The following is a 26,028-nucleotide window of genomic DNA, read 5'->3' on the forward strand; positions in this document are numbered from 1 at the left end:
AACTCTGGCACTAAATCACATCTCTAAGCACCTCATCTAAACACCTTTTTTAATGTGTGTGTGTATGTATATATATATACAAATAGATATATTTACAGACTGATGGTAATTTACCAAAACTTAAGCATTACATGTTTGTAATTACAAAAATCATGCCCTGTCCAGTGGTGAAAAACCAGTAAAATACAGCAGAGTGGTCTCATACTTTGGGTATATACGGTTTTAGATACTCAGCAGAAAGTGGTGTTAGAATGTGAGAAAATGTACAGAGAAATATAGATGCCTTTGGAAATCTCCATATGAGCTTTTTCCAGCTGTGTCCGCAAAGTAACTGATAGTGCACATTCTGAGAAACCGAGTAGCTCTGAAGGAAAGAGCAAGAGAGAAACTAAGTATGGAGGAAACATCATATGAAGTATATTGGTTATAGTTCTAAATGATCCTGGATTTATTGCACAGTACATTTGAAAGTATAGTTACCTGAACAAGCTGTACCACTTCTTCAAGATATATTTTTTTCTTCTTTAGCCTCTTAATCCCTGCTCATTTATCACAAGCAGTTTCCTTTGTTAGGTCAATATTAATCTTTCTTCTTTTGAGCTACTTTTGTTGAAGCTTTTTTAAATAAGGAATAGTTTGGCGTTTTTTTTCAGCGAGTAGTTCCTCAACTGCTACTGAAAGATAAGTACCAATTCATTTATCTAAAGCGGACAGAGTAACTGCTTTGAGTGGAAAAAGCACACTTAAATCCTAAACATCTCGTGCCCGCTTTTGCTTATTACAAACTCTGTGCCCCACTCCAGAACCTCTTCTTCTCATATTTCATCTTACAAACTTTCTTTTCTACATTTCAGCTTGTGTGAACTGTGTGCGATGGTCCAACAATGGAGTTTACTTGGCTTCAGGGGGAGATGACAAGTTGATTATGGTGTGGAAACGAGCTGCGTAAGCATGTTTCTTCCTTCTCAGTTTTATATTTTAGTTCAAGTAGGTTACTCTGTCACATCTCTTAGTGTTTCTTTCCTTTTTGTAAGCTCACCGCTTTGCCTGGTGGGTGAGGAACCGAAACCTGTGACCCCACATCACTGGTACTGGAGGTTTGGTCTCTTCTGTCTCCTCTCCAGGAGCTGAGGCATTTTCTTCTGGCCTTGAAGAAAACCTCCTGATGAGATTTCAAGAGTTAGCTTAAATGTTACCATTTTTTTTCTATCTGTAGTAATTGTACATTTTATTGAAGCTAATTTTTTAACAACTCAAATTACTTTCTCTAAAACATACCTTATTTTTTGCTTCAGTTTTCATTGCAGCAATAACTGAACGTAAAATACAAGTGTGCTGTGCAGCTGATTTTCTTTAGAAAGAAAGTCTGAAGAACTTGAGGTGGTTCTGTTGATCACTGTTTCTGTTTTAATTAGGTACATTGGACCTAGCACTGTGTTTGGTTCTAGTAGCAAACTTACTAACGTTGAGCAGTGGAGGTGTGTATCAATTCTCAGAAGCCATTCAGGAGGTGAGTTAAAAGATGCTGAATGAATTTGCATGTATCTGGAAAAAAATTGGGTTTCGGTGCCCCATTTTCTTGCTCAAAATGTATGTATTTGCTAGCAAGTCAGTCATTATTTTAAGAGCAACAATGAAAATCTAAAAGAAAATGTCATTTTTAATCAAATGCTGATTTTTCGTACAAGTTCCAGCAGCTATATAGTAGAAAAAATAGCAACTAAGAGACCTATATTTTAGTATTTTCTAGCTTTAAAATGAATCTAAATAAGGGAAGCTGAACTATATTTTTATTTAAATAAATGTTCGCACGTGCAGTGAACAATCTCCTGGTTGTCAAAAGGTAAAGTTTTTGTAAACCAGAGAATATTAATGTTTGTTTAGAAAAAATAACTAAAAAGCAATGCAGAAGATGAATAAACCAAATAATTTCAAACACGTTTTATACCTGCTGACATGAGCTATGATCAAAATCAAGGTTGAAACCAGTTTGATTGCTTCACGTGTGTTGGAATAAAGCAAGTGCATTGCAAGAGCTGCTGTTGCTTTTTCATTCAAAACAAGACAAAGTACTTTATACAGGCATTAGTATTTCCTATAATTACTGAACATTGCATTCTCTGCCTTGGATTTTTTGTTTTTGTTCCCCATTGAGCATTATAAATTGGAGAGCTTCACTCCCAATGAGTGCTGCCATGTTCTTTCTCATCTTCCACTCTAGTGAGATGATAATAATTTCTCAGTGGTATTTTCTCTGTTTGCCATCAATGTCTTATGTGGAAACGTTTGGGATTTTTTAAACAGATGTCATGGATGTAGCGTGGTCTCCGCATGATGCCTGGCTGGCATCCTGCAGTGTGGATAACACTGTTGTCATCTGGAACGCTGTCAAATTTCCAGGTAAGAATTCTTACATTTCAGATGTGCAAGTATGTAAAGCTTTGTGAACAAGGTGTTTCCTCCATGTGTGTGTTTTGCTGTCTGAAATCTCTGTGTGGGAATGGGCTGTCTGTCTTTTGAGGTGACACACTTGCAATCTGGTGAGTCAGTTCCTCTTCCAAGTTTGGATGGCAATGAGCAGTGGATACCACTCTGCTGTAGACAACAGCTGCCTTCAGGATGTGCTGCTCATTTTACTTTAATTTCCTTTCACCTTATCCCAAATACATAGAACTTCAGCTTAATATCACATCTATTTATGCATATATTTTTCCTTGTTGCCTTTGTACCTATGAGACTTTCTGTTGATTTGCCTTTGGGTTGACATTGTCTTATTTACCTCATTTTAAATGCTGCTGCTTAATAAGCAATGTGGCTTTACATGGGGAAAGGGAGGAAGAAAGGACTCAGGGAGCCTCACAGTAGCAGAAGCCCTCAAGTCTTCCATTTGATGGCTATTTGCCTTTTTCCATTGCTGCAGTGCTGGCAATTCACACAGTCCCGAGGTCCCTGTTGCCCAGGGACGCGCTGGCAGGCGCAACCGGGACACGGGGAGCTTTAGTGCCCTGCAAGGGTCTGCAGCAGTTTGTGAGCATCCACCTTTATTTGGCTGCTTCTCACCATGTAGCTTGATGCAGGCTAAATCTCCCCTTGTCTTGTGCTCAGTCACTGCCATTGATTTTAGGGTTGCTTCAAATTTTGATATCAGAGTTTTCAGACTCTCAGCCTCTTCTCTCATGGTCTGATAAGCAAGAGAATTGACTGAAAGTAGGTTACCAGGTCTGCCAGGCTTGTGTGTCTTTTCAGTCGCAACTTTGACTTAGTTCATGTTTGCACAAAGCTGAATTTGTTGTGATAACCATAAAGCATATCATCATCTTTGGCTACAGAGGAAAGGGTGAATGTTTAACTGAAGTTCCGGTTAAACTGCTGCTTTCCATAGCTTGAAAGTGCCGTTCTGAGCTGCCTGGGCTCTGCTGGTCTTCCTGCTCTGATCTATTTCTTATAGAGACTTTTGCACCCCTTATTCTGTCCAGAGTTCTATTTCCCACTGTTTAATATCATTCTTAGCTTAAACACAGGTTCCAGTTTGCTTTAAATTTGTTGATATTTTGTTGTTGTTTGTACATTAAAAAGAGGTTATATTTAATAAGATATTTCTAAAAGATCTTGCAAATCTCCTCAGCTGTCTGTCCTAAAGAAGATATCAGTAACTCTTCTCTGTTCTCAATTCCTTGTGCGCAGAAATTCTTGCCACTTTGAAGGGGCATTCTGGCTTGGTGAAAGGGCTGACCTGGGATCCTGTTGGAAAATATATTGCATCTCAGGCCGATGATCGAAGTTTGAAGGTGTGGCGGACCATGGACTGGCAGCTGGAAACCAGCATCACAAAACCCTTTGATGAGGTACTTCAGAATGTGTGACCATTGAAAGTGAATTCCTGGTAGAATGAATGAAAATTGTAAGAATAACTGTGATTCTGCGTGAACAGTAGTTAAATTGACAGTGACGAATCCAATCAAACTATCAGGTGGCAGATTCAAAAGAGGAAAAAGAACACTACATGAGTAAATTGAGACTGTCATTGACTTTGGATCTTGTGGGTGCCAAAGGTTTACATGGCTTATGTAAACAATTAGGTAGTTTCCTGGAAATATAGAGCTTATTCCAAGGAAGCATTGGCACGCTAATTACATTGTTCTTACATTCTTCCCTATGCATCTTGTATTGGCCACTATCAGAAATAAGTACTTGGGAGGGATCTTTGGTCTGGCATCATAGGACTGTTATCTGATGACTTTGACCAAGAGATCAAATTTCTGGGGTCTGAAACTGGTGCTTACTGAGTTGAGTGTTTTGCAGTCATCTTATGGTATCATGATTAGTGCAATTACTCTTAGTAATACACTATAAATGCCTAAATTCATATGTGAGCTGGTGTTGGAAGCTCAAGTCTCATTGTTAGCAGCTGGTATGCTGCAGCCCTGTCACTAACTAGGACTGGGATGAATAGTGAGTGTACAGTATCCAAAAAGACTTACGTTTTGTTTCCTTTAAAGTTCTCCCTCTTTTGATAGGGCTTCATGAGTTACACTAGATCACCTGTATAAACATGGCTGAAGTGCTGAGGATTGTATGTGATGTCGTTCTTTTGTACACACAAAAGACTTACTTTGTAATCATATTCCTAAATCTAAAATTTAAATAGTTTGTATGAAAAATCCTGTGTGCGTGAAACACTTTTAAAGCTCAAGTATGTTTTTTTTTTTAATTATTTTTGTCAGTGTGGAGGGACAACTCATGTGTTGCGCCTCAGCTGGTCGCCTGATGGTCACTATCTTGTTTCTGCTCACGCCATGAATAATTCTGGACCTACTGCTCAGATCATTGAGAGAGATGGATGGAAAACCAACATGGATTTCGTAGGGCATCGGAAGGCAGTTACCGTAGTGGTGAGTGGTAGTAATTTACCCTAAGTAAAACTTCTACTGTGACCTTTTTCATAATTTTATGCATAACTGGGACAAGAGGTTGAGATAGGTGGTCAAGATTAGTAATGCAAATGCATGATAGTGATTAAAAAGTGTCAACTTTACATGTTGGAAGCAACCAGCTGTGGTAAGAGAACTGGACACAGATGAACAAGATAGGAGGGAGGAGTACAAGAGCATGTTAGGAATGCCAAATGCTACCATTGTTAGCTGTTCCATGGGTTGGGTTTCTATTTGGTTTGTGATCATTAGTAATATTATTTGCCATTCCAGTTAAGGCATTCAGAAAGCCCCGTAAGAAAGCACATGCAGAGTCTGGTGAGGGACTTTGTTTCTAGGAAATGTTTCTTTTTCACTTTTAAGTGGAAAACTTACTTTTAAAGCAAATTTCTTATAAAATGTAATTACTGTAATAAAATTTGGGGCATCTTATTTGTTCAGAAATTCAATCCAAAGATCTTCAAAAAGAAGCAAAAGAATGGGAGCTCCACCAAGTCAAGTTGTCCCTACTGCTGTTGTGCTGTTGGTAGTAAGGATCGATCTCTTTCTGTCTGGGTAAGTGGTTTATTTGCTGCCTCTGACTAACATGGTCATTTGGATAACCTGAGGGTTACAAAAGCCATGTGTACAGCATTAGGTCTTATATTTAGATTCATGTTGTGGGGTTTTTTTCTGTTGTTCCTGGATTAGCTGTGAATTGGTGTTAGTTCAGTTCTCTAAAGCCCAGAGCAGCTAGAAGCCAGGGGCAGGCTGTGCGCCCTGGTAAGGAGGAGCCGTTAAGGGAAATAATGTGTTACTACAGTAAATAAACACAGTTCAGCTCTATTTTCTTCCTGTGTATTTTACTCGTTCTCCATGTGAGTCTCATAAGAAAGAGACTTTACCGTTTCTCCATGTTTAGGCCACATACTCATTAATCACTCTTGGAGTCTAGCTTTGTCTCGCTTTTGTGGGTACGAGGAGAATATAGCAGGCACAGGATAGTTCCTGAGATACATTCAGCTCATCTTTGTGCTTTGTTCTGGTTTCTCTCTTTCCTATGGAAAGGAATGTGAAAGTGAATGATCCTTTTAAGTATACTTTCAGTACTGAGTTTGGGTATTACTTTAAAATCTTCACTAAAATTGTTATTCTGGCGAAGAGAAGGGAGCTATTCTCAAATTTATAAATGCAAGACTGTTTGTTTGGCAACTGCAAAAGACAGGGAGTAAATTTAACTGATCCTGAAAACTTTGTGATGAGAACATGTGCCAGAACATACCAATTGCTAACTGCAATCTACTATTTATAGATTCCAGTGTGATATTTATCCATCAATTGCTAAATGCATAACACTAAATCTGTTTCTGGCAATGCTACCAGTGCATACCCATATCAAAGTATCACTGTCAGTGTATTTTACTTTCTATTTATACTATGGTTTCACTTTGGGTGGCTGTTGAAGTTATACTAGGTATTGTAGAGATGCAAATTTACAGGCTGTCTTTGCCCTGAAGAGCTTAATAGATACTTACACAACACATAACTGTGGAAATGTAGAAGAAATGGCTACTGAAGATGACTGCTACACTGCAGTTACACTGTGAACCTATGGGCGTGTAACATCCTAGATCACATTGGCTTCTCCTGCTTCGTTTCATTTGTACTATATGCTATAGATATTAAATCCATTGGTTTAACATTAAAGAGCTTAGAATGTCTGATTTAGAACAGGTTACTGGGAATTTTCTTATTCAGTTCTTTATTACTAAACTGATTTAGAAGTGTAAAGGAATAATCTTTAAGAATAATTGTGAGTCAAATTCCCTTTGCTCTGGACAGGCTTCACTTACTTAGACAAGTAGTCTGAGCGAGGACATGGAAACCTAATCTGTTTTCTGTCTTCCTCTTGTGCTGGCAGTTTGCAACATCCTTATCTCAATAAAGCCTAGAATAGAAGCTGTCTTTAGCCTCTGCGGAATTACTCTTTGAGTGGTAGAGAGTGTTCTATGACTGTGATGTAAAGGCAAAGTTGGTTAAGAAACTCAGTCCGTGTTTCAGAAGGGAGAGGAGGTTGAATGTCAGCTCTTCTCCAAAGCATCTCTGTGCCAGGGGTTGAATGGGTAACTTCAGATACACCATCAGGCAAGCAGCTGTCTCCTCGCCAGAACTTTTCTGGTGAATGTTCTTAGACTCTGGGAGAGTATTAATGGGGTTGTGGTAGCATAGAACTTCTAAATTTTTGAGTGTTATTTCTTCTATTTTAAGCTTACGTGTCTGAAACGACCTTTAGTTGTCATACATGAGCTGTTTGACAAGTCTATCATGGACATCTCCTGGTAAGTTGATTTCTGACATTTGTTACAAAAGCCCAAGTGTTGCTGTCAACTTTAGATATATGGATTAACTGGAAATACCTTTAAACAGTACAGACTGTAGCTGTTGGAACACAAATAATTGGTTCCTGAAGTTTTTGGTTCTGCTGCAACATCTTTGGTAGTAACATTAGCAAGTACCATGTGTTCACTTGGGATTTGTGTAACACTAAAACTGAATAAAAATGAATGTATTTATAATGTTATGCAGTAACAAGTAGGAACTCATTCCACAGGTATTTTATAATTCTCTGTTTTGTTGGGTTTTTTTCATAGAATATGTATTTTATAACATGACATGGTGGACAATTCAGCTGAACCTTCTAGATCCATCATGCCTAAGGACACAATATACCAAAATAAAAAGTCCTTTTTTTTTTTTTATGTTGTATACATACATTTACTCATTTATACACACACGCAATATTCACTCATCATTTGAATTGCCTGAAGGATTTTCCTGTTGAAAAAAGTAAATGCAATAGCTTTTGGTTTTAGTGAAAATGTAGTTACACTGTGGTGTTGCAGTGTGTGTGAAGGGTGTAAATTGCTCTGTGTTGACGAGTAGCAGAGGCTGATCATGTAGCAAGTCTCAGAGAAAGGATAATGAACCTACTACACCCAAACACACCCCATCCGCCAACCACAGGAGGTAGCTGAAGAGCAATTGCTGAACTTTCCCAAGAGGCTGCAGGACACCTCTAGTGATCTGGATTGCATTGGACAAGCCATTATCTCAGCAGTCTGCTGTCCTAAACCTTGTTTTTCTGCAGTTAGTGGTGCTCTCTTCTCTCCTGCTTTCTTCCTAAGTCTTGGTCATAAAAAATGCAGAGTTTAATAGTTTTTTATTCACTGCAAAACTTGAATAATAAGGGAGAAATAACCATGAGACCACTCAGCAAATGGTATTAAAAAAAAATACTCTGCACCTACGAGTTAAGGGTTCTGTACAAGAAAATACTCATTTTCATGATAGACACACAGCTGATTATGTAGGTTGCTTTAATTCTAGCTCTTCCTAACAAAATTCTACCTTAATAGCTATAACAGTCTGGGTGGTTTTATGCTGTAAATTTTAAAGCTTACAGTTGTATAACTTCCTGTTTTCTGTGTGCCACGTGGATTTTGCCATGAAGCTCAGTAAAGCAACATAAAAAGTTTTCAAAACCAAAACATTTTGCTTTCATTAATAGATGAGGGCTAGAAATCCAGTAAGTGGAATATTTCATGAGAACTGCTGCTATTGTTATAGTACAATAGCTTTGAATAGTTTTGTTTTCCTGTAGTGTTTTTTATTGCTCCATCTGCAGTTTGAACATTTTTCATGGCATACAGTCATTGGGAGTAATAGCTGGTTAACATTTAGCAATTTCTGAGGAAATGGTTTTGTGGAATATTTGAGAGACAAAGGATCATCAGGAAGCTTGTTATTTTATATCCTGTTTACAAATTGAAATGTATGGCTAAAATGTCAATAATACAGAATGTTCCCAGAAACATGCTCTTTTCTGAAAACAGACTGAGTAAATTCAGAGAAATCTGATACTCCTATATTGTTACAGCTGTCTCGTTTCTATTTTAGAGTTTTAGACCTGGATTCATCATCATAATATCTGAACACTATTATGTTTTCATGGAGTAACTGCTTGTATCCAGAGGTCAATAGGAACTCAGCAATTTTATCTGCTGAGCAAGCAGAACACTCTCAACAAGATTTTATCATTTTCCAACTTGGAGTAGTGCTGGTTAACCTCGTTAATACAGCCTTAAAAGCAGTTTATCAGTTGCTCATCTGCTGAAGGCCCCTTTCTTCACCCAGTTCCATTAGCACACAAGTTTTGTACATCTTTCACAGCAAATAATTTTCCCTCATTGTTTGTTGTCAACACTTCAGTTTATATTCTGTTTTACCCCTACAGAAAGGTTTGCATGGTGCTGATCATGTGTGTTGTGTGATCAGGTGTGTTGTTTGATGCCGCCTTCCTGCGCGCAGTCTCCAAAGGAATATTGGCACATGAACCCCAGCTGTCCACCACCCTGCCTCCTTGCTGGCCCACTTCTTTGTTTCCATCAGCAGTTGCTGTGATAATAAATCTTATGCTAAGATTTTCATTGAATAATTTATTGTATTGCCCCTTTGCATCAATGAAGGAGATTGAAACCAAAGATGGACCTTTATTTTCTTCAGGACCCTTAATGGACTCGGTATCCTGGTGTGTTCCATGGATGGATCAGTGGCGTTTTTGGACTTTTCCCAGGATGAACTTGGAGATCCACTCAGTGAGGAGGAAAAGGTACAACAGGCATTTGGAGGAATCTGTGATCATATTTAAAGGTTTTATTGATTCAAGTAAAATGTTGGACTATTTATACAAGTGTGTAGTGACCAGTTTCCATATTATAGAAAAATGTGTTCTTGTCTGCTTTACAAATCATTAAAAAAAGAGTAGTCAATAAATGTATTTGTCATATTGGTTTCTATTCTGGAAAGAAAGTCTATTTGGAACACATCCACTTGCTTACACATCATTATACATTTGAAGTAATTATTTGGCCAAGGAAACAAGGAGTGGGTGCTTCAAAACACTTTAAAATTACTCTTTGACTTGCATATATGCAAGTCTTTTTAAACTGATTGCTGCTGGCTGTTTTTTTCCTCTCATTGCCATTAGCAACTAAAGCTTTGAATTCCAATTATTTTACATATTGATGTAGTGCTAGCTGGAAATATAAAGAAAAAAAAGTCTGTAGTGTATAAATGATACAGAGGGCATTTGCATTTTATGGATCCTGTGAGGTTTGTGTGATTCCATTACATTAGGATTGGTGATGTCACACTGGCAGTTGTAGTCACTCTTTTTATGTGATACATTTCCAACGCCCACAGAGCAACATTCATCAGTCCACCTATGGAAAAAGCCTGGCAATAATGACTGAAGCTCAGTTGTCTACCACCATTATTGAGAATCCAGAGATGCTCAAGTATCAACAGAGACAACAGCAGCAGGTGGAGCAGAAAAACGCGTCAATTAGGGAAACATCTGGAACTGCGACGGCGGCTCCCAAGGTGGCAAGCATGGTCAATGGGGAGAGTCTGGAGGACATTAGGAAGGTAGGTGTTCTCTGATGGTTGCTTTATAGTGTCAAATACTAAGCCAATAAATATCAAACTGCTTATGATAAAAGCAATTTCTGCTTTCTTACTCGTGTTGGATGGCACCTTTAACCCATGAATGGTCCAGCTGACATTGCTGGGTCTTTTTGAAAAGTTAGAATGCTTTTAAGCAGAAGTAAGATGGTGCGGAAAAACGCTTGCGGATATTTCTATATGTGCTAAATTCTCGGTGTGCAGAAAGGAAGACGAAGGTAGCGAATAACAGTCCAACTGTAGAACTGTGCTTCAGTTTCTCAGTGAAGGAGGTTGAAAGCATTATTTAATTATCTCCTAAAGAGAGAACAACTTTTAATGAAGGATTCAGTGCACACATATGAGAATGCTTTGGACTTAACTCTCTAACGTGGAGAGAATCAGAATTCTGTTGTACTTCGTACTATATGAACTTCTATTTAAAAAACACCTACTATTGGTCAAAAAAAAGTTGTGGTATTAAAATACACTTGTATTCATAAAAATGTAGATTGATTCTATTTATGCAATAGTAGCATGGTTCAAAGACAACATGGCAAAAAATCTTTGTTAACATTTTTTAACAGAGGACCTTCTTTCATTTGATACACCTCTTCTTGTCAGTTGGGAAAAGAAAAATTTTTTTTAAAAAAACATTTCCTATTAATCAGCAATGACAATGAAATATATTTCTCAACAGAATCTCTTAAAAAAACAAGTTGAAACACGAACAGCAGATGGTCGGAGAAGAATCACACCTCTCTGCATAGCTCAGCTGGACACTGGGTACGTTTGGGAGTTGTTAAAATCCCTCCTTACCTTTTCATCTTTTTTTTTCTGAAGCAAACTAAGAATTCTGACTTATTTTTATCTTATGGCATCTTAAAACACTTACTGTAAATACCTTGTGTATGCTTATGGAATATAGTTTCAACTTATGTTCTCGTAGCACTAAGGTCCCAGTTCTAATAGATCAGGCTAATTCTCATTGTTTACCGTTATAGATGAGTGAACAATAATGTATTGCATGTTTGTACCTACATTAATACTGGCTTTGGCTTCCTTTGTATATGAGAAGCAAGACTGGAAGGTTAGGTGGTGGTGGTGTATTTAGGTTGTATATGAATATCCACATGGGGAAAAGGGAAAAATGGAATAAATAGTTAAAATTAATATTTTTCATTTATTTTTAATTATTATTTTAAAGTATTTTCAAGATGTATATTTATTGTTTGTCTTTTTGCTTAGGGATTTTTCTACAGCATTTTTCAATAGCATCCCAATATCTGGATCTCTCTCTGGCTCAATGATGTCTTCTCAAAGTAACCAGCAGCTCATGTCATTGGATTCTAACGCTGCAAATTCCCTTAATACTTCAAAGCCTTCTGTAGAGCCGACAGCAGCCAGTATAAAACCAACAGATGATGCAGCCAACAAAGATGGGTCAGTATTTGCAGTTTTGTCTTTTGCTCATATGACACTGTTTAGTTTTAAATTCTTGTTTACAATTCTGTAATCAAGCAATTATTAAAGTGGTTTCTTTAGAGCAAAACTTCAAGAATCTGACATTCCTAAAAATGTCAAGATTTTTATTAATATTTGGTTGCTTTATATAGTGATAAATCAGTAATTAATAAATCCATGTGCATAGTTCTGGAAATGAACTTCAGTGCAGTGAGGTACACAGTTGATTGCAAATGCTCTAACAATTTGACTTGCTTATGGATTTGTGGGGTTGCTATTAGGAAATAACAGGAGGTTTTCCAGCAGTGGAGGTAATGAGGCCTGTTCTCCATCAAATTCTGTCCTGTGTCCTGTAGATCTCTCTGTGAACGTGGTAATACTTCTTCCCTGTATAACAACCCCATCAGACGAGAGCGAGCACAGTGACCTTGACTTGTCAGTGCACATGTGCTGATTGGCCAGTGTGTCTTTAATTATGGAACGACTAAATTTTACTTGCTTTTCAGTGTAAGCACTGACTGCATTTCTTCTACTCAATGTGTTTTTCTAGCATTTGTAAGAGCACAATGTCATTGGAACCTCTACCACTCCATCAAATTTAGTTGAAATTGGCAACAGATTAAAAAATGAGTGGATAGGCTATGAGAAATGATTGACAGATTAAACTATTACGTTTCCTTTTCTTTGGAAATTTGACTTCTAACTGCTTTTTAGTACAAACATCAGTTATCTTAGAGCCATTCTTTCATTTGATTCATTGTTTGAATGAAGTGAAAAATCTCTAAAGTAAACAGCTATTCAAATAGCAGATCCCTGGAATGCTTTAGTGTGGGGAAAACACATTCCTTTCCCTTAGAGTTATGCTTGGAAAGGCCTAATAATAAGTTTGGATACTTCAACAACAAAATCAAAGCTTGGCTTGAATGTTTTCATCCCAGATTGTTTGATTGATAAACACCGGAGTATAATCTTGAAATGGAAAATATTTGGTAACCTGAACAAGGGGTAAAACTGGGTACCTTAGTCATAATTTGAAATAGTGATGCTTTCCTTTCAATATCAACTGAAAGTACAATTCCATTCCTGGGTTAAAAATACGCAGCGAATTAATTGGGGTTTTTTAGTCTAGATACATCTACAGGGACACATGAAGCTCTTAGCTCTGAGATTGATCATAAACAGCTTTTAAGAGTATGCAAAGCTTGCAAGATAACACATGAAAGGGGAAAAAGCATATCGTAGTTCATGTATGTACTTGAGTGAAAGGTTTTCAATATGGTTTCTAGCCAGTAGAATGAATACTAGCTAGTTGTTATGAGCCGCGCAGGCTACCAGTACTAAGTTTCTTTCAATCCTTGTTTTCCCATCCCTTGTATTGACAGTGTAAACGCTACCTCTGCCTCAACTGCTCCTCCTGCGTCGTCTTCCTCTGTATTGACAACTCCATCCAAGATTGAACCCATGAAAGCATTTGATTCTAGATTTACAGAACGATCCAAAGCCACCTCAGGGACTGCTGTTGTAATAAATACAAATCAGACTGTTGTGGACAGGTAAGACGTAGCCTGGTTGCAGGGGGAATAAATAAATAAAAGGCTAGTAATCTAGAGAGTTAAAATGCTGATTTTCTGTGTTGATGTCATGGCACTGGCACTCTAGAAATTGTCTTGTGTCTTCCACAATTGGAAAGAAGGAGACAGCTGTGAATAGGTAAATTCTTTGATGGTGTTATCTCTTTATACCTTTGTCTCTGGCGTTTGGAATCAAGCAGACTCTTCAAAATACTGAGTTAAAACTATTGTTACAAGAGGCTGTGCGTGCCTCCATGTGTGCTACATGTGTCTGTGCTCCTTGCAAGATAAAAATAGCCAGTCTGCATCTCTGTACAAGAGTGAGATTGACTTCAAGATAAATTACCATACACGTCTGCAGATGGCCTATCGTCAGAATAGCTGCAGTTGTAGTTCAGTTTTGTGCCTTGAAGGCATGCAGAGAAGATGCTTTGATTTTAAGGGGTTTTGGCTCTGGATCTACGTGATTAAAAAAAAAAAAAATAGAAGAAAGCCTTTGGTTTTGTGACATAGTGTGTTATGGCATAAATATTCCTGCTTCACCAAAACAAATGATAGAAAAAATAGCAGTCTTGAGAAAGAAGTATGTAGTTCCCCAACTTATTATCAATAAAATCTGTTTTTACTAAATACCCCAGTATTTTAATGTCAAATAGTTTAACCATATGATGCAGAAGAAAGATGTATTAAATTACTCTCATAATTGCCTCTTATGTGTCAGTAAAGTATGGATAAATGTGTATTGTTTAGCATAATTCAGATGCCAAAGAAAAAGGGTTTGGATTATGCAAGATATTTCTAGGAAGCCAAGTGGTTGTGGAATAAGTGGCAAAGCACAGTTGTGAGTTAATAACCAGCTATTTGAGGGAATGGGAAGAATATGATTAAATGACCTATTTTAGGGTAAAATGGTTTACAAAAGAGTTCACAGGGATTTGTACTTTGTGGTCCTTAGTTGTATTATATTCCTGAAATGGAAAATGGAGCAGTGAGGTTACTTGCATAGTTTGCAGATATGCACCTTACTTACAGTAGTCAAAACTGAATATGATGACTTTTGGGGACAGACAACAGAATGACCACTGAAGTTCTGCATGAGTAAGCAGAAAGTGTCATGTCCATCAGAGAGGAAAAGGTGAACCACTCTTGCATCTTACGGAGTGCTGAATTATTTGTATCAACCCAGGGAACAAGATCTGCTAAAATGCAGTTGTTATTTACAGCTTTATCCAGTTGCTAACTGCTAGTTTGATTTTTTTGGGAGAGAATATGTCTGATCAGCTTATATACATATTTCACATTGTACTTTTGCAGAGGACTTGCCATACCTCTTCAGCTTCCTTCTCTTGCCTTTGTACATTTTGAAATACACTCACACAAGGCTAAGAATTTACCTTTTACCTACAGGAATGCAGTGTGTAGAGTATATGGCAGCTTTTGGAATCAGCTTATATAAAACATGAAACATATATATATATTTTTTTTTTACTTGCTTAGGCTGAAGGATCAGAATTTAATTAAAGACAATAAGCCCAAGGATATTCTGGAGAGCAGCAGTGACAGTGAAGAGAAGATTCCAGCTGCTAAACCACTCAGCGCACCCAAACGGAAACTGGAACTTGAGGGAGAAACTGTAGAGAAGAAGAAAAAAGGGAGACCTCGAAAAGACTCCAGACTTGTACCAGTAACTTTAACTGTGCAGGTGAAATAAATGAGATTCATTGTGGCTTTTAATGTTCATTTAATAAAGTCAGTCCCATGTTGACTTGTTCCATCAAGTCAGGGAAACACAAATAGTATCAGTCTCAGAATTTTTAGGCGTACCTCTTCCTTGCCTTTAAACTTATTTTTTTAACTTTAAGATTGTAAAAAGCGTATTCACATGGTGTGGCGAATGTGTCCATCCTTTATACAAATATGCAGCTATGTACTAAACGGTACCAGCACAATAAGCAGCGATAGCATGCCAAATGACTGTCCAGAATAAAGTGAAACGCTGTCAGGATTTGGTGTTCTTTGATGGAGAATGGCCAAGCACGAGAGAGTGACTTGGATATGATGACTTAAATGGTTATGAATTTCCTAGGAGCCATGAAGTAGTAAGTTGCTTTAGCGTTTACATCATTTTAGGATATACCAGTATTTCCATTAACTAGTCGGAGCTGGAAAAGGGGGGGATATAAAAGAATGACTCCTGACTTGTTTTGGCTTTTTAATTCTTAGAAGCTATATTAAAAAAATTGTACTTATACAACTAATTGGAAAAAATATTAATATTTGCAGTTGGCATTATTTGGAGTTTAAAAAAAATCTTTCAAATCAATCTGTATTAAAGAATATATTAGTTTTGGACTTTTAAAAATGGAATAATTTGACCACTATTGCAATTTTTTTCCAGTCCCCAGCTACTCTGGCCTCTGAGAAGGATGCTGCCTGCATCTCTGCACCAGCATTAGCACTTAAACTGCCAACCCCAATCCCACAGAAAATGTTTACTTTGCAAGTAAGTGGACTGTAAAGGAAAAAAAAGCTTAATACTTAAAAAATCCTACTTTTTAAAATAATCTTAGACTATTCAGATCCTTTGATAAATTATGTTTGAATACATGGCAAAAGTTGATGGCAAATCAGCTAAAAACAGGACACTTCTGAACTAGCTAAACTTCAAGAGGAATACCTCTGGTTCATCAGTCCCTCCTCCTGGTTAACCAAAGTGTGAGGTAAATATGAGAGTCTCAGATGGGAGTAACTGCTGCGTTATTATTACAGTTGTGTTGGTAGGACACTGCTGAAGAGAAAAAAAGAGTGTTTTCTGAGAGCTCTCTGGAGGTGCTCTACATCTAAAGAAACTGGCAAATAGCATTACTTTAGCTATTTGTGAAATAATTTTTCTGCGTGTTTAGGCTGTGGTGGCCTGGTTCTAATTGCGAGATTGTAGGGAGACTGGGCACATCCAGACTTGATCTGGTGCCCTTAATTAGGAAGCACAGACTAGCACAACCTTTCTTTATTCTTATACTTCAAATACAAAGAAATTACTTGTGTTCTAGCCAAGACCGATTTTCAGAGGTCTGCTTCTTTTGAAGTACCACAGTATATTTTGAAGCCACTTTCAACAGAGAATACTATACTTAAATCCATTCTTAAAGATGGTGTTGTTTTGGATCTAATAGTAGTTGCTGGTTTTCTGAGTAGTTCTCTTCCTCTTCCAAAATGCATTTCATTTTTTATATTTTAGATAAGTTCAGATCCATCAATGTACCTTGAAGTGGAGAATGAAATGACTGCGCTGGGAGGCTCAAAGTTGAGCAGGTTAAAGTGTAATCGAGAAGGAAAAGAATGGGAGACGGTCCTCACCAGTCGCATTCTCACTGCAGCGGGAAGCTGGTAAGGGGGTGTTTTTGGAGAAGGAGGATCCCAAAGGCCAGAAAACATTTCTAAGGGTACAAAAGTGCACAGTACGGAAAGTTAATTAGACCCAAACCTGCATATTTACAAATAAGTAGGGGCTCTAAAGGTATTTTTTTCTACTTATTTGGAAAAGTTGATTGACTGAATGAGTTCTCTTAGGGATTTTTGTGATTCTTTGTGGTTGGCTGAAGATGTCCTATTTCTCTTCCAGCTGTATGATAACCTAAGAAGTCAGTCTGGTTTGTGCTACTTGCATTTGACAAAATATAAATGTTCCGTATTATTTTTTTTTTTTCCCTAGTGAGATTGTAAGTGTGGCCTGCGAGAAACGAACATTGTCAGTATTTTCAGCTTCTGGTCGTCGCCTTCTTCCTCCTATAGTATTGAATACACCCATTTCCACCCTACATTGCACGGGTTCTTACATTATGGCTCTCACCACTGCTGCTACGCTCTCTGTTTGGTAAGTACCAGGTTTGGCTGCAGCAGCTGGTGGGCTGATCTTTGTATAAGTAACTCCAGTTGTGTTAATGCGTTGCTGTTGAAACTGTGGCTTAAACCACATCAGGTGTGAACACAAGTCCACTTTTGGATATAATATGAAGAGTTAACTAGGCAGGACTTGAATCTTGTTTCTTCTCTGTTCTAGGATAGTCCATAATACTGAATTTGATTTCAGAAGGAAGATAAAGGATCAGCCTCCATAGGATAGACTTGGCATGCATAGATGGAATGGATTGAGGGTGGGAAAAGGAGAAATATGGATGCTTCCAGCTTCCATCATACTTAGCCAATAAAGGACACGAGTTTCAGAGTTAGAAGTATTCTAACAGCCTTTGAGACACCAAGATAAAAACTGCAGTAGCTTGTTTACAGTTGTTGTATTTATTTAATCTAATGTCTCATGCAAGTCAGAGCTCCTAAAGGAGTTATTTGGATCCTTAGTGTTTGCTTAGCTGTAATGAGGTTTCCTGATGAAGAGCCATTAAAGTTGTTCTCTGCTATTGATTTCTGTCTTGCCTTAAGGGGTTTGAGTTCGCCAAAATAATTTTGTCGAAGCAATGAAGAAAATGTCAAAACAAAAAAAAAGCAAACGTCCAAACTCTCAGAAAACCCCCGCTTTGCATGAATATTAAAGAAGTGCATTTTTAAATGTTTTTTGGGGCTTTCAGTTGTTTGTAAAGTGCAGACTTGTCCTTTTGTCTTTTTCAGGGATGTTCACAAGCGAACAGTCATTGTTAGAGACGAGTCTTTGCAAACAATATTTTCAGGTAATGAAAAAGGTCATTTAGTTACCAACCTTTGAGCCCACTCGTACTGTGTAATGCTATTTATGAATATGCTGAAATTCTATGAAAACCGAAAAGCCTAAACAAATAGTTTCCTTTCGTGATTGTGTAATACAGGGAAGTCACTTGCAGTGTTGAAATACTGTAGAAATAATTGAGATGAGAAAATTGGCAAGTAACAGAATTGTACAAGGCTCTGTAGCTTATTATATTCCGGCTTGCTTCTGAATGTGAAAATTCAGTGTTGTGAAGATCACAAAATAAATATTTGATGCAAGTCTGCTATTACAACAATTTCTCTGTGTGTGCCTTGCATGTTTATTATCTTAACGATAAATAACAACTGATTATCTTCCAATTCACTATTTCAAAATCTTCAGTTTCTCTACCTGCCAATATCTAGCACAAAACATATAAAAAAAGCAGCATCTCAGAGCACACTGGCTTTTATTTAGGTTTAGTCCATACAGTGCTAATCAAAACTACCTAGAGAAGTAGTTGTACTAGCAGTTTGCAAATGTCTTCATTAGAAGTTATGTGCACAAACCCTGGGCCTGGGAAATGAGAAACTCCAGCTATCCCACTTAGGCTGTGTTCTTAGAGAACACACTTTCCAGAGTATGCAGGTTTTTAGAATTTTAACTTAATGGAAAAAAGATAATGGCCTCTTGGGTTACAGAAGACATGGCAGAATTGCTGAAAATTGCCGCTAGATATGGAGAACATTTCCAGTTAAGCCAATGTTCTGTATAAATCGCACTACCAAGACTGATAATATATTTTGCAAAAGAGTAATTTTAATGCTGCTGCGCTGAGCCCGGTGTTTCCCGTCATTATCTTGTGTCGTGACCTTCCTATCAGTGTTTGAGAGTAAAATTGCTACGACTGATAATGGTGGATAGCACTTCTTACAATTACGGATGTTACGCAAGATTCCAAAAGAAATACTTAGGTGTGATTCGACTTGCAGGAAGTGATGCAACTGTCTCTCAGATCTTGCTGACTCAGCATGGGATACCTGTAATGAGCATGTCCGATGGAAAGGCATACTGTTTTAGTCCTTCTCTTTCTACATGGTAAGTTAGATATTATTTTGCACTTTTACAACTTAGCTGAAGTGTTGTGTATTCTGATTTACTGTTTCACTACACGTTTTGAAGGTTAGTCTGAGTAGGATCACACGCCAGGCTTAGTTTTACTTTGGTTCGCTATTGTGTGTCTCAGCTTTATTATATTCTATGATTTTTTTATGTTTAGAATAAAAAAAGTTAAACTATGGCTTACTTTATCGCTCTTTCCTACATGGTGCATACTGTTATTTATTACTGTACACCTACATATACTTCCACTGATATACATCAGTTGAATCTGCCAAGCAGTTGGCAATTATTAAAATTAAACTAGCCTTACCATGAATTTTTTATGTAAAAGAGTGGAAAAGTTGGGGAAAACTTGTCAAAACAGCTTCCAGAGTTTCATTGGGAGTTTAGACATGCCCAGTTTCCAGGGAAAATAAGGCTTATGCACTTCAACCCTGAACACGTGTGTGCCCAACTCTGTCAGTCCCTGTCACTCCGTAATATTTGTTTTGATCTCCCAAGCAGTCAAATTTGAAGACACCTCTGTGTCTCCAAGATACAAAGTTTAGTGAAGGTAGTAAGTCAGATGAGGAGGGGAAAAATCATTGTAACTCAGAGAATTCCCATAGAAGAGTCGTTACTGATGTCCTAAACACAAGGAAAGGCTACACAGAGTCTGTGTCTTATCAGATAAGCTTTCCCCATGGAGTCTCTTATTTCTGTCAAGGCATAAGTTCCCATAAAAAAAAAAAATCCATGGTTAATTTATTTACAGTATCTTTCCAAAACAAATTCTTTGTTGCCTTTCTAAGAGGAAAAAACCATGTTGCAGTCTTAATATAATTGTGGTACTTAGTGTAATGAACGTGCTTGATGAAAGGACTTATTGTTTTAAGTCCTCCTTAGAATAATTGCTATTAGTCAACTACTTGATGTTAATACTTTGGAAAAGAAAAGACACCTTATTTGTTCTTTAGATAAACAGAAATTTTCTCAGTCAACAAAGAGCAGAGGACAGGCACTCAGCCATAATTCTGAATTTACTGTCATTTGTTGGTTTGTACCACAGCTTTGGAAATATATAAAAGAGCAATCCCTTTAGTCGTCATACAAATTTAGACATGATAAAGCAGTAAAGGGTATTTAAAATATTTGTGCCATTTTACCTCTGAGCTGTCTGGAGATCTAAACTTAGTGTCGGGTTGAGCCACTGATTCCCTTGGTATCTCAAACCAGTGAAAATGATATCCTTGATGAGGGGTGGGAAAGCAGCTGGAACTATCAGCCCCCTCCCTATGCGGGAAGAGCTGCAATGTATGGGAAAGGCTGTCAACATATGTGATCTGTGAGGACTTGTCTGGTGGGTGGGGGGACCCAACATGAGGAAAAATCCAGTTCTTAATAAGAAAGTCATTACCTTTGTTCCAGTCTTCACTCTGGGGCAACTTCTTATTAGATGTAACATAAGTAGAAAGCTCATTTCCTTCGAAACCAATGCTAAATTATATTATACAATTAATGTTGGAGGTGGGAGGAACATTTCTGTGACAGGACAAGCAGAATTTGGACACAGAGTGGGAACAGTTGGTGTCTGTGGGATTCCTGAGCACCTCGGTGATGAGTTTTTTGCTATCTGTGAAATACAAGTTGAGCTTTTAGGAGGAACAGACCTGGATCCCCTGGTATCACTGCCTGCTCTCCTTAAACTCGATTTTGGTTTGTTTCCTTTTTTTCAGGAATCTTGTTTCTGACAAACAGGACTCTCTAGCACAATGTGCAGACTTCAGGAATAGTTTACCATCCCAAGAAGCCATGCAGTGTTCGGGGCCCTTAGCTGTAATACAGGGACGAACGTCTAAGTACGCACTTAATTGCTTCATTTGATCAGCATGTTTGTCTTCTTTTTCCTATTATTTATTCATGTGCTTGAATCAGTGAGTTGATTCGTAAGATGTTTATGGGAATGAGAATTATCAGTAGCTCATACAGTGTTTTTTCTTTTAAACCTGTGCAGATTTATAGTTTATCTTAATGTTATTTTGAGATTGTTTGGGGAATAAGAAAGCATGCTCTAAACTTAATTTTAAGGCTGCTCTTTATTGGGTGCGTAAAATATTTGTCCATTCTGTACATGTAATACTGTGATTAGCTAAACTGAACTTCTTACACTTTACATTTTAATTTTTAGTTTACCAGCTTTGGAGTAGGCCGACAAATTTTGAGTAGTTCAGTTGTCCTCAAGGGATCTATTTAATCAAGTCTTTTAGAAAGATGAGTGATTAGTCATCTAATGCATATGTTTAACATCTGAAAATATCAGGGAATTGTGTGAGCTGGAGCAGACTCCTGTAGGTAATTTAATAGCCCATCCTCACCTGGATTTGAATTACATTTCCCAGGCAGATTTCTCTGCTCTTTTTGTCCTTCACATCTGTGTTTGGTTTGGGTGGTTTTTTTAAGGAGAAAAACTGTATAAAGCTGTATGATTTTTTTTGGTTTTGTTGTTCTCTTGGGAAAGAAAGGGGAATTAATTGGGAAATACATTTGAAATCTAAACAAACAGCACTGAGAGAGAGAAAATACCAAACTGAAGAATTAGCATTTTTCACAGAAAGGAAGTGATTTGTTACTTTTTTTCCAATTAGCTTTCTTATGACAATGCATATATTTAAAAGAAATCCTTAAAATGCTTCAGGCTGTCTTTATCTTGTCTTTGTTTTGTGTCTTTCACCTGTGAGGGGCAAAGAAAGGTAAAGGCAGTCATCTTCATTTCCTGTAAACATTTAGGAGCACTTGGTCACTGAAAAGCACATGTTTTAAAACAGAGGGCAGATGAAAGGAAGAGAAAAGGAACAGGAGCAGAAAACCCTCCATGGACCTTGATACTTGTAAATGGTCCAGTGATAGAGAAGGCAGTTTGCCATCAAGTGCTGCCTTTGTCATTAAAAGCTTGAGCTCTGGGAGCACTGTGTGCCTCTGAAAGATAGCTGTAGAATATCTTATATTACAAAAACATATTCCTTAAACGAGTACCTGATTTAGTGGCTGGCATGTTAATTGTTCTTTGGTCTCGTAGTTCAGGAAGGCAAGCTGCAAGATTGTTCTCCATGCCTCATTTAGTGCAACAAGAAACAACGCTTGCATACCTGGAGAGCCAGATAGCAGCAGCACTTACGTTACAGTCCAGTCACGAATATCGCCACTGGCTCCTTATCTATGCACGGTACCTGGTTAATGAAGGTGAGACCTGCCATGCTGTGCTAACTGTGTGCAGCTCTGATGGGTTTTTAAGAAACGCTCTCTTCATGTCATGTCTCTGTATGACTGCACTTAACGTTCTTCTTTCAGCACTTGGCTTCTTGACTTGGTGTTTACTTAAAACCAAAACAAACTGCTGAAGCGCTTTTACCTCCTATAATGCTCAGTACTCAGACACACAGATTGTGAACAGATTGTGGTCTGGGGAAATAGTGCCATCTGCGGACCTCGATAGCAGGAACTGCACTGTAGAGAAGTCCTGTGTCTGTCAGGCATATCGTACGTATTGTCTGGCAGCAGCTACAGATGTTCCAGGGCAATCAGCAACACCATGTAAAATATGTGACATTCCTCAGCCAGCTGACGATCGCTGCCTGATGTGAAAAGGAAGAGTTGCTCACTCTCTGACACTCCCAGAGCACGTAAAACCGCAGAGAATCTGCCTGTGCTGCTTGCACTTTATACTTTTTTTACATTCTATAATTTCAACAGCCTGTATTGGTGAGCTGCATAGGTTAAATTCTATGAGGGAAGAAACCTACAAGAAAGGTTGCTTGTGTATTTTATATTTGAATATATATATCTATGCAATCACATTAAATAAGGTTAACCAAATGACTTCATGCTTCTTGGATTCTAAAGACCTCTGTATCTTTGCTTGTCTGCATTCCAAATTTAGTAGTTCCCATTGCATTAATTCAGCCTCGTTCCTCACCATGCACAATCGTTTTACTCAGAGGGAAGCAAAATGGTTTGTGTTAGGCCACCTATTAGGTGTTGGCAGAAGGAAAATTGAGCTCATTAATTCTTGCCTTTTGACCCCTACTTGATTTAACAAGAGAGCTTGATGAACTGCTCGTGATTCCCTCTGTCCTCCCTAAGTTGAAATTAAGATGTTCATAATGGGTCATATATTAAAGAGACGGTTATACTTTTAAAAGTCTTCACTAATTGACAACCTCTCGATTGTGTGGGGGGGTTTCACGTTGCACTGCACAGATGTCACTGTGTCTGTACACTGGGTGTCACTGCAGATTCTGCTTTGGCATACGTATGTTACTGTTTCACTAGTTTTCTAGCTCTGCTACTTTTTGAAAATGGCACATCCTACTGTTGACCCTTTATTCCTATGATGATTTCAACATTTAATGAATTCAAAGCCATTAACACATTCAGTCTATTATACTGACAAGTTACTCTGAGATGGATTACTTTGTTACTTGCAAGGGAATTCCCTGCTCTGATTTTGGGTGGGTAAAGCTCCCCACCAACCTGGCTGCACTTTTACTATTTTTTTTTTTTAAACTGTCGTGTGTATTGATTTTATCCCTTTTAATTTTGTTGTAAGCTCTTTCAGTAAGGGTTCCAGACATCTCTTCCAGTTTAGTAGTATTGTAATGTTTCAGAAGGATATCTGATTCTTGTTTGGTTTTTTTCCACTGCTGACTTGATTTTTTTTTTTTCATTCATATATTGCTATTAAATGCAAGCTAACAACTTTTCTCCTTCACTGCTTTTCATCTTGTAGCTTTCCAGCTCTTGTGATATCTCCTCTATGTTAGTTCTCTGGCTGCTGAAGTGTCAGTTTGCCAGTGAGTTTGGGTTTGGTTTTAAGCTGATATCTTTATGCAGGAGGAACAGTGAGGTTGAGATCGTGGCAGCTAAAAACAAACTGGAGTAACTACTTCAGCTTTTCTCCCTATTGTACAGCATCTTTAGTAGTGCTTTTGGGTTCCAGAACTTAAAATAAAACCCTTTGGAACTCTAAAATAATTCTTTTACAAATCATCTTCTCTTTCCGAAGATTTGCTGTTAGAAGAATGATAAAGGCAAACACATTTATTTCTGAAAAAGTTTATTTTGTTATACTTTTAACTCTTTCCTGAATGTTGTCAGTTACATTGTGGAGTGGTTTCTGTTTATGAATGTGACTTTGTTTTCTGATAACATTCAGGGTTTGAATATCGTTTGCGAGAATTATGCAAGGATTTACTGGGTCCAGTCCATTACTCAGCTGGAAGTCAGTGGGAATCAACAGTTATGGTAAGTCCTGATAATAGTTTAACGAAGAACAAGGAAGAATTTCCCATGAAAATTACAGAACATGGACAATAGAACTTAAAATATGGTTCAACTTAGTGGCAAAAAAGCAACGACAAATGATTTTTGCTGACCCTGTAACCCTTTCCATACTCCGCTCTAATCTTGTAAGCAGGCTTCCTCCCATGGCGCTTGTATTTGTTTAATGTGAAACCATAAACAAAGGCTTATTGCCACAGTCTTAGCTCTGGTGCTGCCGTGAGTATCACACCGATGGAGCAGAGTTGCGTGTTTGGGTCTCCACACTCTTCAGATGGCAACTTTGAAATAGTGACATGCCACCGAAATGTCTTCCCTTCTCAGAGCCTGGAGTCTGTAAGTGCAGAGGCTGCACCGGGTTCATAGGTATATAAATGTAAAGAGAGTTTTTATTCTGGGAGTCGTGTAACCGGAGTAAGAACATAAAATACACATCTCTTTCCAGGCAGGAAAAGGCATGAATCTTAGATAGCTCTATGGAATATATTTATGGTATCAAGCAATACATTCTGAGGATGCTTTTGTGGTTTTTTTTGTGCAGGGTTTACGAAAGAGAGAACTATTGAAAGAGCTTCTTCCTGTTATTGGACAGAACCTCCGATTCCAGAGGCTTTTCACAGAATATCAAGAGCAGCTAGACATCTTGAGAGACAAGTAGCATTCCCCCAGATTTTCCCTGCGGGGCCTGGTCCGAGAGAAACTGCTGAACAGCATTAACCAGAGACAGAAGAGGAGCGAGAACCCGGTCAGTGGGGACATTCCTGAAGAGAGCAGAGTCGGGAGGGTCCCAGAGCTTCAGGAGTGACCCGCTTTAGTTTTTAAAGAAGCTCACGAGTGGATTCGTGAAAATGAGTGGATGAGCTCGACCGTTTCCCAAGTGAAACTTCCCCATCGAAGCTGTGGCCTCTGTTTCTGTGGAAAGTTGTGGATCTGTACTTCAGGGGGGGTCCTTTTGGATCTGGATCTCATTTTAATATCAAAACTAGCTGAGAACTGTTTGTGGGGTTTCTTGGATGTCCTGTGAAAAGCACAGTACTTCAGAGTACACTGAACAGCATATTTAACCCTGTTTAGGGTTTTTTGCCTGAGGATTTATTGAGGCTCAACACTAAATTAGATGAATGAGCCACGTAAAAAGAAATTTCATAAATATTAAGGTATTATGCAGCCAATAGACTCTTTCCTGTGAATATAATAATAATAATAAGAGGCTGTTCTAACACATGGACTATTTTTGTACTAGAATTTGCTAACTTGTAATATGGAATTTTATTTGGCCAATAATCAGGCTATCTCTACAAAGTCATCTTGTAGGAAATTTAACTCTAATTACAAAAGCTATGTTTCAAAATAATTCTACCAAATTAACATGTCATCATCTGGTTTTTAATTTTTAAATGTTTGTAAAAGGCATTTTGGGGGGAGGGGGTGGGATACAATGGGGTGACTCTTTTTGTAAGTACAA

General features: G+C 37.9%; 1 protein-coding gene across 1 annotated transcript in view; it reads left to right on the forward strand.

Moving 5' to 3' along the window:
- HIRA (histone cell cycle regulator) overlaps window positions 1–25,978 on the forward strand; it is a 34,619-nt gene extending 8,641 nt beyond the window's left edge. The window contains exons 4-25 of the mRNA XM_080355597.1: window positions 855–945; window positions 1,416–1,510; window positions 2,305–2,400; window positions 3,685–3,845; window positions 4,725–4,892; window positions 5,373–5,486; window positions 7,179–7,249; window positions 9,474–9,579; window positions 10,173–10,397; window positions 11,113–11,198; window positions 11,661–11,855; window positions 13,259–13,429; window positions 14,945–15,149; window positions 15,846–15,950; window positions 16,686–16,834; window positions 17,160–17,321; window positions 18,071–18,129; window positions 19,118–19,223; window positions 20,963–21,085; window positions 22,303–22,466; window positions 24,439–24,527; window positions 25,105–25,978. Coding sequence (XP_080211723.1) covers window positions 855–945; window positions 1,416–1,510; window positions 2,305–2,400; window positions 3,685–3,845; window positions 4,725–4,892; window positions 5,373–5,486; window positions 7,179–7,249; window positions 9,474–9,579; window positions 10,173–10,397; window positions 11,113–11,198; window positions 11,661–11,855; window positions 13,259–13,429; window positions 14,945–15,149; window positions 15,846–15,950; window positions 16,686–16,834; window positions 17,160–17,321; window positions 18,071–18,129; window positions 19,118–19,223; window positions 20,963–21,085; window positions 22,303–22,466; window positions 24,439–24,527; window positions 25,105–25,221 — 2,858 coding nt within the window. The 3' untranslated portion in view covers window positions 25,222–25,978. The remainder of the gene's footprint in view (window positions 1–854; window positions 946–1,415; window positions 1,511–2,304; window positions 2,401–3,684; window positions 3,846–4,724; window positions 4,893–5,372; window positions 5,487–7,178; window positions 7,250–9,473; window positions 9,580–10,172; window positions 10,398–11,112; window positions 11,199–11,660; window positions 11,856–13,258; window positions 13,430–14,944; window positions 15,150–15,845; window positions 15,951–16,685; window positions 16,835–17,159; window positions 17,322–18,070; window positions 18,130–19,117; window positions 19,224–20,962; window positions 21,086–22,302; window positions 22,467–24,438; window positions 24,528–25,104) is intronic.
- The last annotated feature ends 50 nt before the right edge of the window (window positions 25,979–26,028 follow it).

This window comes from Nesoenas mayeri, assembly GCF_963082525.1.
Source record: "Nesoenas mayeri genome assembly, chromosome: 17".
Lineage (NCBI taxonomy): Eukaryota > Metazoa > Chordata > Aves > Columbiformes > Columbidae > Nesoenas > Nesoenas mayeri.